Below are 14,480 nucleotides of genomic sequence, written 5' to 3' on the forward strand. Positions count from 1 at the left end.
AATGATGCATGATGATAAAATTTCCAGGCATAATGATAAAGCTCACTGGTCAACGGGGTTCCTCAAAATGCACCCGCTCTAAGTTACACACAGAAATCCAAGGTTATGAGTCTGAGTGTTACAAGGACTCCCATAAAACTCTTGACCAGCACAGGAATAACTATGTGGAAAAGAACTTAAAACTGAATGAACATTCCAGTATAAGGCCAAACTAAAATTTAACATAGGTACTTAAATATCAAATTAGCCTACAGTCTGAGATAGGTTATTGCCTACTCAACTATACTGCCCCCCCCCCCCCCCGAAGCAGTCGCCCCTTTTGCAACAGGCATGCTTTCAGTTAAGATCTGTTTTGCAGATCTTTTAAGTGTTCCTTGCATTCCACAAGTGAGAGGCATTCAAAGTAACCTAGAACTGGGGACTCTAAATTAAAGACAACATTCTCTGACTCCTCCCTATTTTATCCAGTCTGCCCTCTTTGCATAAAATATACTTGTTCACAAGCTAGCTAACCTTAAGGCGTGGAGCTCTGATAAGGGATGTGGATGTATTTGTCATAATCGTGGTGTGGTTTTGTTGAATTCCATGTTTACAAGAAAAATCATAGATAATAAAACACTTGAAAATATGCATTTTTAATATAACATACCAAAGAAATATGTTTTTAAAAGGTCTTGAGGGGAAAAGGAGTTTATATGACCCATGCAGACAGGAATTTTTCTCTAAAACCCAGTGAGAATGAGAGTGAGTGCATACTAATAGGAGGTGAAAGTTGTGTCTTCAGATCTATCACACAAGGAGGGGGTGTCTTTTGGCAGTAAAACAAAACAGACAGGAAGATGCCTCTCCCTTCAATAGATGATTTGGATAAAGAAGCTGTGGTCCATATACACAATGGAATACGACTCTGCCGTAAGAAAAGATGGATCTTGAGATTATTATGCTAAGCCAAATAGTCCGACAGAAAAGGTCGAGAACCATATGACTTCATTTATATGTGGGATATAAAACTGAAAGTGACAAAGGAACAAGACAAAGAAACAAATACTCATAGACACAGACAACAGTTTAGTGGTTACGAGAGGGTAAGAGTGGGGGAAAGGTAGAAGAGGGTAAAAGGGGTCAAATATGTGGTGATGGAAGGAGAACTGACTCTGGGTGGTGAGCACACAATGTGATATTCATAGGTTGTACACTTGAAACCTATGTAATTTTACTTATGATTGTCACTCCAATAAATTTAATTAAAAAAAAAAAAAAGATGCATCTCATACCTGAAGATGCATGTCTTCCTGCAGATGGCAGGGGGATTTTTGTGGATTTCTGTTAGACCCAGGGGCCCTGTAACCATCATATTGCGTAATACATAGTCTGACCCCTTGAAAAGAGGAAGAGATTTCATTACAGAAAATAATTAAATGTCATATTCTCATTAAAGCTTTTGGGAACAGATACATAGGGAAAATATTAGAAAAGTTTAGATGACCTCTAGCTTTCAGTATAGTGACATTTTATTTGTTCAGTACCATCAAATTGTAGAAGGAATGAGGTGTTCCACAAGAGAAAAATTTCAAAACACAAGATTCTTTTAAATGCACAAACTTATTTTTTTATAACTGTGATAAAATAGAGTGTTTATATTATTTTACTGATATTAAAAGTGCATTGTAGGGCACTTGGAAAATATAGAAACGCCCCCCCCCCCCGAATAAGGACAATAAAAAATATTCTTCAGTGAGGTCTTTGTGTTCATTACTTCACCAAAATTGTTCTTGTCAAGGATAGTAGTGACTCTCTCATTGTGAGATCCCTAACCCTCATCTTCCTCTACCTCTCGGCAGTGCTTCCTTCACTTGGCTTATGGGACACCATTCTCTCCTGGTTCTCTCATTCTCCTTGCTTCTTTTTTGTCTCCCTTACCTCTAAGAGGTTTTCAAACTGTAAGTCATAACCGACATATGGGTTATAAAAATATTTTAATGTCTTTTTAAACTGATATACAAAAATGCACATATCTAATGTCTACAATTTGATAAGTTAGGATTAATGAGTCTTGGTCCACAATTTTTTTTTTTGGTCGAGACTAGTTTGTTTATAAGAAAGTAATATTAACATATTCTGTAAAATACAGTAAACTGTAGGAAAGACAAATTCACTGGGGAGAAGCAAAAAGTCTTTTTTATGTTCTCTTTAAAAGAATTCTTTCATGAAAAGGGAAACCGTGATAATAGGATCCACAGGGCTACATGATGAATGGTGCTTGGAAGAACAACTGCTTTGTAATGTGAAACTTTCTCTTGCCTCTCTACACTCCATGACCTCAAGTGTTCTACCAAACTCCTTAGATGAAATGTTTTCACCAGCATACTTAGCAAACTGTAAAGATGATCCCACATTGGCAGTTGGGCTTCTAGTTTCTTTCCTAACTTATTTCTTCCATAGTTTGTTGTTTAGCGTTACGCCTAGTACCAGACTGATATGCTTTTTTAGAATCTCGGCGTGACTGTGTTTCTAGGTTTAAATCTTTAGCTAAAACCAAATAGTTTCTCTCCTGTTTTCCCCACAAAATTATGTAAATTGATAAATTCTGCTGCTAGACCAGAAGCATAATATAAAAAATAAAGGACTTACAATAATATAACTGAAAATAAGTTTCTCATTTACTTTTACTTAGACTAAGAAACTATAAATTCAGCAAGTATCTCAGCAATTATTAAGTAGTGAGATAACTCCTAGTTAAAATTTCCTGGGAAACCGTTTAGAGAGAGAGCAGCCATTATTTTTCCCTCCATTTTTTTTCTGCTACTGGCTTATTATTTTTTCCCCTTTACCTTTCCAATATCTATTCATTCTCACCTTTCTCATTACACATTATTTGTCTTATGTATTTATCCTATTCTTTTTTCTCTTTTGACAAACTTTTTTTTTTTTTTTTTTTTTAAGAATGAAATAGGATAGAAAGTATCAGAAAATATCATGTGTAGTAAAAAGTAGGTATTATTTTGTTTTGGGAAACTTCCGGTGTGTGTGTGTGTGTGTGTGTGTGTGTGTTTGTAAGAGGTCAGGATATAAATGTTTTTCATACTATAAGGCAAGGTCAATAGAATTTTGAGCCACGGTGATTCCAAACACTTGAAATGTCTCTGGGCTCAGACCTCGGTTTTTTCTTTCTATCCTCATTCATTTCCTTGGTCATCCCACCCAGTCTCATGGTTTTTGTTTTGTTTTTGGTTATTTTGATAAAATATACATTCATAATATTATCATTTTAACCATTCATAAGTATATGATTCATAAAGTATATGAATGCATTAAATACATTCACAATGTTATAACCAAGTCTCATGGTATTAAATACCACTAATTCACTAGCCTCAATTTCTCCCCAGACACTAAGTTCATATATCCAACTGCCTCTGTAGCAATCTTCACTTAGATATATAACAAACATTTCAAATTACAGTTAAAATAATCTTGTTTGGGGAGGCCGGATGGCTCAGTTTGTTTGAGCGTGGGCTCTTAACAATCAAATTGCCGGTTCATTCCCCACATGGGCCAGTGAACTGCTCTGTGCCTTCCACAACTAGATTGAAGACAACGGCTTGAGCTTGGAGCTGAGCCCCCGGTGGGTGACCGATTGGCTAGTGGTTGGAGTGCGGTGCTTATAACACCAAGGTCGCTAGTTCGATTCTCACATGGTTCAGTGAGAAGCAACAGTTTGAGCTTAGAGCTGAGCTGCCAGACAGCTGGTTTGCTCAGTGGTTAGAGTGCGGTGCTCATAACACCAAGGTCACCTGTTCGAGTCCCACATGGGCCAGTGAGCTGCACCCTCCCCAATTAGATTGAAAACAAGGACTTCACTTGGAACTGAGCTGTGCCCCCCACACTAGATTGAAAAAAACAATGACTTCACATCCTGGAAAAACACACTGTTCCCCAATATTCCCCAATAATAATAATAATAAAATCTTTTTCAATTTAGTAGGTAAAAGTTATCTTTTATTTAACTTTGTATTTATTTCATTATGAGAACAATTGAAATTTTTTTCATATTTATTAACCATGTGCATGCATGAGATTTTTGTTTTTGTTTTTTTGTAGTGGACTTGTCCTTTGTTTATTTTTCTTTTGGATTTTAAAAAATCTCACTGATTTGTGTACAACAGTGTTAACCCTTTGTCAGGTATGTGGTAATTCCCTCCCAGTTTGTCAAAAGAAATTTATGTCTTCTTTAACTTTGGTACAAGAAAGTTTTACTTTTTTATGTGGTCAATGTATCAACCGTGCCTTAAGTGTTTCAGCTTTCATGTAGGTTTAGCCATCCTTGCCCAGAACACGATTGTAAATTCCCTGTCATCCTTGCCAGTTACTGTAAACTCCACATCCTGGCCAAGGGGGCATAGCTCAGGGTAGATCAAAAAGGGTTTTCTTTCTTGGGTTTTCCAAAGTGGAACAAGAAGAAAAGATTCTTTTCTAGTTACTAAGCATCTGGCTTGCCTTGTGGAGAAAGCCCATCTTTAGCCAGAAGGACAAAGCCAAAGTGCAGAAGGAAGCAAACATGAGAACGGGGTGGGGAGAGAAAGAACATGAGAGAGCCCTGAAGGTATCAAATCCCTGGATCCGGTCATCCTAGAAGCCAGCTTGACTCCTGCCTTTTCTTCATTTTGGTCACATGAACCAATTAATTCCCCCTTTGGACTGAGGCCATTTGAGATGGAATTCTGCCACTCACAACCAAGGATCTTGAGTTGGGGTCATGGGAAATATGTCCCTAGTTAACCTAATAGCTAACTAAATATGGTTTTAAAATATCAGCGAGACAATAACATTTAGGAACTCTGTTACCCTGGGAAAGTCTAACACTGCCCAGCCTCGCCTACCTTCTCTGGACTAGGCTCAATGAAGGACGTAGTAATGGTGCTAATGCCTGGAGCGACGTCATAGAGCCAGCTGATGCCAGTGATCACAACGTGCAGGATGTGCTCCCTGCTGTGGACATAGTGATAGGCGGTGCTAAAGGCATTGGCAACACCCTGTAGAGACGGAAAATTTTAATTGCCTTTTCTTTTTAAAAAGAGTAAAATAATTAGCAGTGCGTCAGTTGGATTATGTTTTTCATTAATGATAATCTACTTCCTACAAATGACTCATCAGTTCTCAAAAGGCAGTGTTCCAGCTTCTATTATGGAAAAAGGGACCATCAAGAACTCAAAGGTGTATGGAGAGATCTACCATAAGATCCCCATCAGTTATGTTTCCTGATAATCATCCGGTAAAATTTATGGTATATACAACTATTGAATCATGTCAGCAGAACAAGATAAACTTTGAAATGAGAAAAAATGCTTCAAAGCCAAGAACTAAGGCCAGCGTTGGGCAGATGAGTAGGAGCTGCCCTGATCTGATGCAATATTAATGTCTACATCTTTACATGGCTACTGTCATCAGATCAGTACAGAATGCATTGGATTCCGAAACCTCAACACGCTAGATTACACAAGCTTCTTACAGGCATAAAGAAAGCCTGTACCATAGAGAAGGAGTGGGAAGTCCTTGGAACTCATCTTGTTTGTCTTGTCAAAAAACTGTAGGAACCACAAATTCTTCAAAAATATATACATTTTATATTAGGACCCAAGGCATCTAAGGGTAACGCAGGATCCTTTACCTCCAAGGGCTAGAGAATAAACTTATAATTCATTTTTGACATGTTCTCTAACAAGGCTATATATAGGGCACCTACTGATAACTCCATACTCCTCCGTTTTGCTTCTTAATATCTTCACGTCATTCTTATTGTAGATGAGAATGAAACTTATTAAAAAGATGTCCCCAGAAAAATATTCTACCACTTTCCACAGTTATACATCCAGTAAGTGAGAAGAGAGATTTTAAAATAATGGTAAATAAATATCAAGAGCCAGGGGCTTACAGGGGAACAAATAATAAAAGCATAGCAAGTTCCTCATTGCTGCTACATCCCAGTCCTTTGCCTCCGTAGGGGCTTTCAATCTTCCTTCACTGCAATTTCTATTCACAAAATTAAATTTAAATGTTTATAGCCATAATCCAGTTATTTTATAGTTTTAAAAGCGCCTATCCTTTTTGTGATCTAATTTGAAAACGTGAATACTCAAGAAACATTTAAGCTTTTTCCTTCATTCTTCATCCTCAAAAGTTGTAACACTGATATCAAGAGTTATGGGAATGCATATCATATTTGGCACTATTTGTGGAAAGAGCAAAGGATTTCTAGGTATGACTTCAATAAAACATCAATATGTCCTTTCTAAAAGTTCATTCTATGTGTATGTGGTTCTTAGTGGTCTAATAGTTGGATTTCAGTTCTACAGCATACAAATTATGTTTCTGTGATTAATGCAATGAGACACTTATTAACAATCTTCTCCAAGATTTTGAGGCATAATGTGCAACTGAGGCTGAGAGTTCTTCCATGTGTAATGGGGAAACCTCTCCAAAGACTGACATGTACACACAGGGAACTGGAATCAGTATGATGACACTATCTACATACATAGCTCTACCTTCATCTGGTTTCAGGTTTTGCTTTTTAAAAAAATATAGAAGGAGAGGCCATCCTACCATTGCTATTGAAGAATTCTTCTATGATTTACCTGATAGAATCTGATCTCATGAGGTAAGAAGATGTTTATTTTATGGGGATCTCTTAGCGTGTCAACAGCCATGACCCCAAAGATCCTCATATGTGCATCCTGAAGAGGCAGAGCCAGGAATGATCCATTTTGATCAGTCTTCTGGTGGGAATCGTTCCAGAAGAAAATGTTCCCATGATGTTGAACTTGCGGGACGTGTATTGGCGTCCCTTCATCCACTACTGTAAAACTGAGGCATAGGAATAGGGAGATGAGAGAAAGGCACAGGAGGGGCTTTAGATTAAACCATGCAGGAAACGAAATCAATTCTCCATTCATAATCATTGGCATTATATGTCAGAGAAGTGGACTCAAAAAATTACCAGTTTGACTTGAGAAAAAGATTTAGAAAACAAGCTTAGACCATAACTGAGAAAACGGGATGCAGGAGACATAACTTATAGAGCAGGCTAAAATAATTGAGCTGGTCTTGTGAAGCGGAGTTCTTGCATGGCAAATCAATGCATAAGGTGAGCTGTAGAAATGATCAGGTGAAATCATCTAAGACTGGAAATCCATCACCTCCCACTGTAGAGGCATTAGTGGCCTGAGGCAATTTCTCGTGTGGGCAGCTAACTAGGAGTTCAATGCTAGCTTACTTCAGAAAGGGAATTATTATTTTTAGAAGGGTGAAACCAACCTTTTCAAGAAATTCTCACCTGATTCCCTTCATGTCTCTGTAGAGCACTTTGTTCAGTACAAATGGAGCATCATCTAAAGTACAAGCTACGTTCCTCAATAGAACATTCCCTCTCTCAGGCAGTAGTAGATTTTCTTCTAAGAGGGAAATGTGAGCACTGATCTTCTTATGTCCATGGGCTTGAGCGTCCTATGACAAAATGTTTCTCACCACGTATTTGCCAATAGCTATTCTCTTAATCACGTCTCCCTTGATTAACCAGTTTGTGCATCTGACCCCAATAATTTCATTTTCATGGATAAATGATGCAGATATTACCGTTCATGGGCAGTGAGGAAAAGGCTGACACCACAGCTGTTCCCCAAACTTGAGTTATAGTGAGTGGAATGGATTTATTTTATACCGACTAGACTGGTTTACTAAAAAAATAAAAATAAATAAAAATCTCTCAAAATCTACCCAGATTTAGAGGTTTAAAACATGTATCCTTTTGAACTGTAATCATATTATCTGAGCTTCAGTTAAAAGTTTTTTTGAGAGGTGGAACAAGAAACTGGCTTTATTTCACTCATAGTTCTTAACCACCTACTATGATATGAATGCAGAAAAAAAATGCTCTCAAGGGTATTCTTAACATAGTTTAGCTATGACTTTTGATTTATGTCATTTTAGGAAAGGATTTCTTGGGGCCCCAGATTGCAGACTTGCTATTTCTAATAGAAATAACTGAAAATTCCCTGTACCTAAAATATTATGTTATTAAGAATATTATGTGTTTACACATATACTGAACATGCCCATAAACTGGGGAACATGAGAGAGACTTTCCTTGATATTTGTCTCCTCCTTTTATATATTTGGGTTTGCTTTTCATGCCTTTTTTTCTTCTGCCTTTATTCCTCTTTTTACTCTAAAAGATCTACAGAGAAACTAAGAAAAATGTGGTGAGATTTCTCTTGCGGCACTGCAGCTCTCTGAAGCAAGCTGAAGTAATAACTTCTTTTTCTTGATTGGTCTCCAGTTCCTCATCACATCATTTCAAACTACATTGGAAACTTGAGCCATTCAGATGATTGCAATAGCCAAGTGTTGTTACTTAGCTGAGCTGAACGACACAATTTCCCTGGGTCAGTGGAATCTGTGGTATATGAGGTATGATTGTAAAATATGGTGAATGTTTAAATTTAAAATACATGTATTACAGTAAAAGACACATTGTCATTAATTTCCCTCAAAATACTCCCCCTCACTTTGAATACACTTATCCCATCATTCTTGCCACTTTCTGAAGGAGTTCTGGAAGTTTTCTTTCTTGAGCGTCTTTACTTCATCCTCCATCATGACAACGCTCCGTGTCACACGTCACTTCTGGTATATGGCAATTTCTGCCAGATAAAAACATTACGGTGTGTCCTCATCCACCTTATTCAGTGGATCTGGCACCATGCGACTTCTGGCTCATCCTCAAAGCCAAAATGACCATGAAAGTTCAACATTTTGAATCAGTTCAGGGCATCGAGGCAGCCACGACAATGCAACTAAAGACATTCACGAAAGAGGACTTCCAGAACTGCTTCAGAAAGTGGCAAGAAGATGGGGTAAGTGTGTTCGAAGGGAGAGAGAGTATTTTGAGGGGTGTTAATGGCAATGTGTCTTTCACTGTAATACATTTTTTAAAATTTAAACATTCACCATATGTTTTGATCACACCTCGTATATGGAAAATCGCCATGCTGTTTCTGTCTGGGAGCAGCAGCAAGCTGGGAGTCTCTGAGGGGTTGCCAAAGCTGTGGGCAGTGGCCCATCGGAGTCATGTGTTTTAAGTGTCAGGATTCTATAATAGTCTCAGTTTGTCTCTAGGCAGTGCTAGGAAATATCGTGTGATGTTGAATTCTACTTTATAATGACTTTATAATTTAAATGCTTTCTTTTTAAACTGATTCCCAAAACCTCATGCAAGGGAAATGGAGCTTGAACTGCTTGCACATCTCCCTACTGGTATTTTTCAATATCAGTCTATTGTCTGTTCTAGGCTTATTTGACCCTCAGGACAAATGAAATTAGAAATCCCAAGACATAATTCTGTCTTCTATACCTTTCCTCTCTGCTTCTACCTTGCCAACCTGCAATCACTCCAGTTGCATCTCTCCTAGGCTTTGGGTCATTATAATGTATTGGAATGAATAAATCATCTACAGCAGTACCCAGTGAATTTTAAGAGAATTTAGCGTGCTCCTCTCGCTTGCGACCATTGAATGAGGAAACTTTTCCCTGTTAGATATCATTTTAGGAAATGCACCTGTGTGAGGGCCTTAAAGGTCTCAGTGTACACTGGCTCCAGGGACACACCACTTGTCTCCGCAGCCCATTGAATTTGGTGCAGCCACTTCCGTCTGGCACGATTCCTCAGATCCTCTATATGGCTCCTTTCCAAAGCCGTTGTCAGAAACTCCACAACACTTTCCAGAACATGATCTTCATTGCCCCTGAGTTCAGATAAAACCAATTCTATGTATTTCTGAAATTGTTTGGAAGACAACCTCACTTCATGACCAGGGTGTGGCTTTGGCAACTGGATGTGCAGTTTAGCTAAAAGACATAAACACAAAACCAAGAACTAACCAAAGGCTCATTTGTCTGCAGGGGGAAATTTTCATTCACCTTTTACAGCAAACTGAAGCCCCTGACAACTTCCCCTCCCTGGAAACCAGGTATCAAAGCCATCTCTAAGCCCAAAGGAACATCTTACAGTGACTTCTTATGCTAGACTCCCATGTCATCTTCTCTGTTTTCGTTTTGTTTTGTTTTTTTTAATTCTACCACTTTGGTGAAAACACAAGGGTCAACTTTGATCCCTCCCTACTTTTTACCTTCCATATCCAAGTCACTTAATTCTATCCTGTTATTCTTTGACAAGGTATCTCGTGGCCATTCCTCTGCACTCCTACATCCATAATCCCAAACTAGTATTAATCACTTTATAATTGAATTACCAATAGTAAGGCTCAATATGTATAAATTTATAAAATTAAATTAAAACACAATTTGCGTTATGCAATTCCCTGGTTAAAAGTATATTTGGATCCAGTCAATTTTCCAATAATATTTGCCCATAATACCATGTAGGAATGATTTGCTTCAACATCCCCATCTACTCATTGTCTTTGACCATGCCTTGCATATTTCTGCATCCACATTTTTCTTTTATGTTTTTATAATACAATCATGAATCTACTACCAGACCTGAACATGACCAATAACTTACATCTTCCTCTATGTCCCTGCTGTTGTTAAACCTCCTGCGTCCCTACACCCCTTCCCAATATCCTGAAATTTTGCTTTTGCTTTATCTTTCCTTTCTCAATTGTGTTAGTGTGTGTGTGTGTGTGTGTGTGCTTCTAAACAATATGTGGTTTAGTTTTATGTGTTTTTAGGCTTTAGAAGAAGGACATCATACTATATGTAGTTTTCTTGGACTTGCTTTTTTATTCAACACTATGCTACCATTTCCATCCATGTTGTCCCTGGGGCTGTGACTTACTCATGTTCACTACTATGTATCATTCTGTAAGTATCCCACCACTGATTTATTTATCCTCCTGGCAGGGGGCATGTAGGCTGTCGCCAATATTTTGCTCTTGTGAACAGTGCTATGAGCATTTTTGTACATGTCTCCTGGTGCACATGTGTCAGTTTCTCTGACATTTATTATAAATTAATAAGTCATAGAATATGTGCCTTTCCCCTTTAAAGTTCAAAATCTCTCCTTCCTCAAGAAGGCTTCCACGGTGATTTCTCCTTCCCCTTAAAGACAATGGCATCCATTCTATGCCATTTCTTTGACAATTAACAAATATGGCCTGGTACTTTTAGTCGTCTTGTATGAAAGCATCTCATTTCTGAAGACAGACTTTTGTTGATTTTTGCTCCTTAGCATCCACTTATCTTTCTCCAGGTACTTGAATCCCAAATTTTGCTTTGGGGAAATTCCCACCTCAGTTCACCTGTTTGAGAGGGGTTCCACTTGTGGTTCTAGAAATGAAGCATGCGTCTCAGGCCTACACCCATCAGAACATTCTAGTCTGTTAGTCAGAGTGGTTGGTTTAATCCAGGCTAATGGCAGACTCTTTGGCTGAACGATTAGGAAAAGGACGTTTTCCTTCTCATTCTCACTGGACTTGAGTAAACCTGTGAGTATGTGAGACTGGACCTGGTCACAACGAGAAACACTGTATGAAAATGGAGTCAACACACAGGAGACAGCAGGGCCAGACACCTGTTCCAATGTCAATATTTGAATCCCCAAATCTGTTTTTTATACATAGAAAAAGTACACTAAATTAACAATAAGGTTAAAATAACAATAAAGAGTATAGTAGAGTAAATACATAAACCAGTAATAGAGCCATTTATTATCATTATCATATTACGTATTGCACATAATTGCATGTGTTATAATTTTATCCAACTGGCAGCGCAGTAGGTTTGTTTCCACCAGCATCACCACACACAGGTGAGTAATGCATTGTGCTACAGTGTTGCCACAACTATGACATCGCTGGGAGAGAGTAATTTTTCAGCTCCATTATAATCTTATGGGAACCTCATCGTATATGCAGTTTGTCATTGACTCAAATGTCATCATGAGGTGCATGACTGTAAATACGTTTAGGATAATAGAGCAAGATATATGGCAGCTACAGAAAAGGGAGAAAACTAGAGTGAACCCTGTGCTATTGGATTGGACTTGGAGGTAGGGGTGTGAACTCATGGTTTCTAATTTTAATAGATATTTACGTAAATATGTACAGATGTAAATGTTTGTATACAAACACACATATTCCCTATGAGAAACAGGATCAGAGACCTAAGAGCGCTGAGTATGTGTAGAACCCAGATCTTGGCTTCTAAATACCATGTTCCACTAAAAGAAACCAGGGTTCCTTGGAGACATGAGTGACTCCAGGGTGGGAACAGGTCCCATGTTCTACATATGTTTATATGTGATATTTCTGCTCAAAAGATTAGGCTGTATTAGACAGGAATAAAAAGGGAAAATTACAAGTTAGAAGCTTCAAGTTTCCCCTTCCATGTAGTCAACTTCTATTTTGAAGACACCAGCAGAAACATCTCTAGAAATTTCTAATTCAGTGACTTTATCCTATTTAAATCCAGATTTTTAACCTTGGACACAGAGATGGATATGAAGGCTAGAGCAAAACAAAAAACAAACAAGTTGTTTGAAGATTTGCCAATCTATTATTTGCTAATGTTTGAATTTAAATTTGTCTTCCTTTTTAAGAAACTAAATCTGCCTTTCTTCTTCCATATGGCCATCAGTTCAGCAATCACCTTCTTAGTCCAGGTGGCTCCCAATATGTGTTCAGAGAGAGAGGCATTTTGTATAAGCCTACCCTTGGAGAGAATAATTTGTTCTACCCGCTTGCAGACATTTTCTTCTGGCAGCAGATTCTGCCTCCTCATTACTTTTCTCATTCTTCTGTGCTGGGCTGAACCCATTACATTTTATGCTTTCTACTTATCCCTACTGCTGTACTTTCATCATATATGTTGGAACATCTTTATAACAGCATGCTCAGGTTCCTTAAATTCTAGAATTCATCATGTCTAACTCCTTGATTTTACAAATGAAGACAACTGTATCTACGGAGGTTCAGTAACTGGCCCTTGGTCATGTGACCATTTAGTGAAAGATCCAGTATTGGAACCCAGCTCTCCTGACCATTGTGTAGTGTTCTTTCCTCCATAGAACATAGTTCTGTGTTATGAAATTTGCCTGTGTTATAAGTGGAAACCACCTCATTATGCCTTTTGAAACTTCATTAAGTAAACTCTTTTTGGATATAATCTAAGAAAGTAGTGTAGTGTAATGCAAAGTTTGCAAATGATATAGTTAATAAAAAACACATGGCAATTGATAAACATAGGTATATTTGAAGATCAACCAATACAATGACTTTTGAAAGGGCTGAAGAACTTAACTAACCCGGATAATTCTTTTCCTTGCGTACTATATGCTTTAGGAATTGGAAATCTGGTATGGCAAAGTCCTAACCAGAGAAATCCTTAAACTTAGTGCAGAGAAAAATCATTTATACTGGGATCTAATCCAAGGAAGGAGGGAATTTATTATACTGGAATAAGAATTTTAGTAGCTTTGGATTGGAAGTATTGATCAGAAGAGAAAAATATTATATAGGAGAAGAAAAAGTCATTAAGGAGAATGAGTAAAGTTAGTAAATTCAGAAGGAACTTGCAAGCCAGCCAGACTTGAGAAGTGAATGAGAACTTGTAGAGGCAGAGAGATAAAACAAAAAAAGAAAATAGGCAGAACTGTGGAATGGTTTGGATTATTAACCCCAAGATTGAAGGTAGCCAGGTACTTAGAAGGAAACTATGTAGAGTTAAGGTCTTGGACAAAGCTCTCTACAACATATTCCACTCCTGATTGCTCTGACATTTTCTACATTCCCACCATCAATGCACAAGGGTTCTAATTTCTCCACATCCTTGTTAACATCTGCTATTTTCTAGTTTTAAAAAAATTCCATTTATTTTAAATTAAATTTTTTGCATTTTTAAATGCCATGCTACATAAGCAACAAAAGCAAAACTAAATAAGTGGGGCAACATCAAACTAAAAATCATCTGCACAACAAAAGAAACAATCAACAAAATGAAAAGGCAACCTACAGAATGGGAGAAAATATTTGCAAATCATATATCTGATAACGGGTTAATAACCAAAATATATAAGGAACACATACAGCTCAATAGCAAAAAAATAATAATGATCTGATTAAAAATTGGGCAGAGGAACTGAACATTTTTTCCAAAGAAGACATGCAAATGACCAAAAAGTGCATGAAAAGATGCTTAACATCACTAATCAAGAGGAAAATGCAAATCAAAACCATAATGAAATATCACCACACACCTGTTAGAATGGCTATCATCAAAAGACAAGAGATAACAAGTGTTGGTGAGGATGTTGAGAAAAGGGAACCCTTGTGCACTGTTGATGGAAATGTAAATTGGTATAGTCACTATGGAAAACAGTATGGAGGTTCCTCAAAAAATTAAAAATAGAACTGTCACATGATCCAGCAATTCCACTTCCAGGTATATATCCAAAGGAAGTGAAC

General features: G+C 37.6%; 1 protein-coding gene across 1 annotated transcript in view; it reads right to left on the reverse strand.

The window, feature by feature from the left end:
• EFCAB5 (EF-hand calcium binding domain 5) overlaps positions 1–14,480 on the reverse strand; it is a 96,812-nt gene that overhangs the window by 16,743 nt on the left and 65,589 nt on the right. The window contains exons 16-20 of the mRNA XM_088802021.1: positions 9,614–9,903; positions 7,334–7,503; positions 6,636–6,864; positions 4,881–5,033; positions 1,275–1,378 (exon numbers count right to left, since the gene is read on the reverse strand). Of these exons, the coding sequence (XP_088658147.1) occupies positions 1,275–1,378; positions 4,881–5,033; positions 6,636–6,864; positions 7,334–7,503; positions 9,614–9,903 (946 nt within the window). The remainder of the gene's footprint in view (positions 1–1,274; positions 1,379–4,880; positions 5,034–6,635; positions 6,865–7,333; positions 7,504–9,613; positions 9,904–14,480) is intronic.

Source organism: Rhinolophus sinicus, chromosome 12 (assembly GCF_057876585.1).
Source record: "Rhinolophus sinicus isolate RSI-liver-muscle chromosome 12, RSI-T2T, whole genome shotgun sequence".
NCBI classification, from domain to species: Eukaryota; Metazoa; Chordata; class Mammalia; order Chiroptera; family Rhinolophidae; genus Rhinolophus; species Rhinolophus sinicus.